This window comes from Temnothorax curvispinosus, unplaced genomic scaffold, assembly GCF_003070985.1.
Source record: "Temnothorax curvispinosus isolate PA1 unplaced genomic scaffold, ASM307098v1 QBEX01016575.1, whole genome shotgun sequence".
NCBI lineage: Eukaryota > Metazoa > Arthropoda > Insecta > Hymenoptera > Formicidae > Temnothorax > Temnothorax curvispinosus.
Window position 1 is genome coordinate 1 of NW_020226355.1, and position 1,425 is coordinate 1,425.

Below are 1,425 nucleotides of genomic sequence, written 5' to 3' on the forward strand. Positions count from 1 at the left end.
TCGTCATAAGCGTTGCACAAGTTCACCAACGTCGTAAGCACGCCGAAGAGAACCGATTGATCACCAGTCTTGGCAATCTCGATCATCGTATGAATGGCTTCTTGATCCTCGATCAACTCCGCTTTGATCTTGGCGTTGAAAGTAAGATATGAAAGACCTTTTATGGCCAATTTTCTCATATTTTTTTCTTTCTTTGGATTAATCAATAATCGTTTGCAAGCCTCGGCCAATTCCTTGGTCACTCCATCCGTGAACGGTCTAATAGTCGCGTCTGGGTCTCCGGAACTACCTAACTTACATAAACCCAGTAACGCTCGAACCCGAATTGATTCATCCTTAGACTCGCACAGCTTTTTCAATATATTAACACCTTGGTTTATGATCGCGTCGACCTTGTCTTTTCTGGTCACAGCGGCAACGATACATTCAAGAGCCACTGTCTGCTGCAATACATCATCCGTTCCCGCCATAACGAAGATCATTTCTAAAATCCCTTCTTTAATCACAACTGCGTTTCCAACATCTGACGGGCCGAATAATAAGGTTGTTATCGCAACTACAACACGCACCTGTAAAACAGTCAATTAACTATTAAGTTTTACGTTTCGTGAAACATCATTCAAAATCAAGAAAGCTATAGCTGCATACAGTGTTATTTAATTTTGATAGAAAATAGGAAAAATTTCTGGTAAATTACACTTTAGAAAATACAGCTGACAAAGTCATATTCTTGAGTAAATTTCGATTAAACTCTGATATAATCGTATTTTAATTTAAAATTTACAGAATACAATATCTACAATTGAAAAAAAAAATCTGACATTTTTGCTTTAAAAAGTTTCAAATTGCTCAAATAAGCTATAGTCAAAAAAAGATACTCGAAGATACCCGGCTTTTTATTTTGAAACAAATTAATGACAAGAAAAGATCGAAAGTTACAAAATTCATACTTTAGATTGTACGTCAGGCGAATGCAATTTATCTTCAATAAATTCATCAACGGCGTTGGTAAATGTTTTCTCATCATCACAGTTCTTATACACGTTTTTATATACCATTGCTAAGCACACACTGGTTATAGTTCGCGTGGAAGACGTGATGTCTAGCAAAGATTCGGAATTGTATTCCTCCATTTCACTGGCTACCTCCATCAATCTTTGCACACCGCGAAGTTCGACAAATCGTTTGGCCCAGTCTAACATAGTTACGCAATGAATGTTACCCATAATAAGTTTTATTATTGCGTCTCTAGCAAGGCCTGTTATTGTTCTACTTGTTATACTGTACAACAAGCACAACATAATCATGTCTATTTCCTTTTGTGCCTCGCATAAATCCTCGTTGAGATTTAAATCGGGTTTATTATTCATGTCGATGTAAGTGTTCAATATATTCTAAAACCAAAATATGCAATAAACTTTTAAT

The 1,425-nt window shown here is 36.2% G+C and overlaps 1 protein-coding gene across 1 annotated transcript; it reads right to left on the bottom strand.

Annotated features, from left to right (window-relative positions):
- Positions 1-26: 26 nt before the first annotated feature.
- Positions 27-1,370, bottom strand: LOC112466807 (protein unc-45 homolog B-like; the record flags this gene model as incomplete). The annotated part of the gene is made up of 2 exons (XM_025035130.1): positions 951-1,370; positions 27-569 (listed from the first exon to the last, which is right to left on the bottom strand). Coding segments are annotated over exons 1-2 (963 nt in total), but the record flags the coding sequence as incomplete, so codon positions are not given.
- Positions 1,371-1,425: the final 55 nt, after the last annotated feature.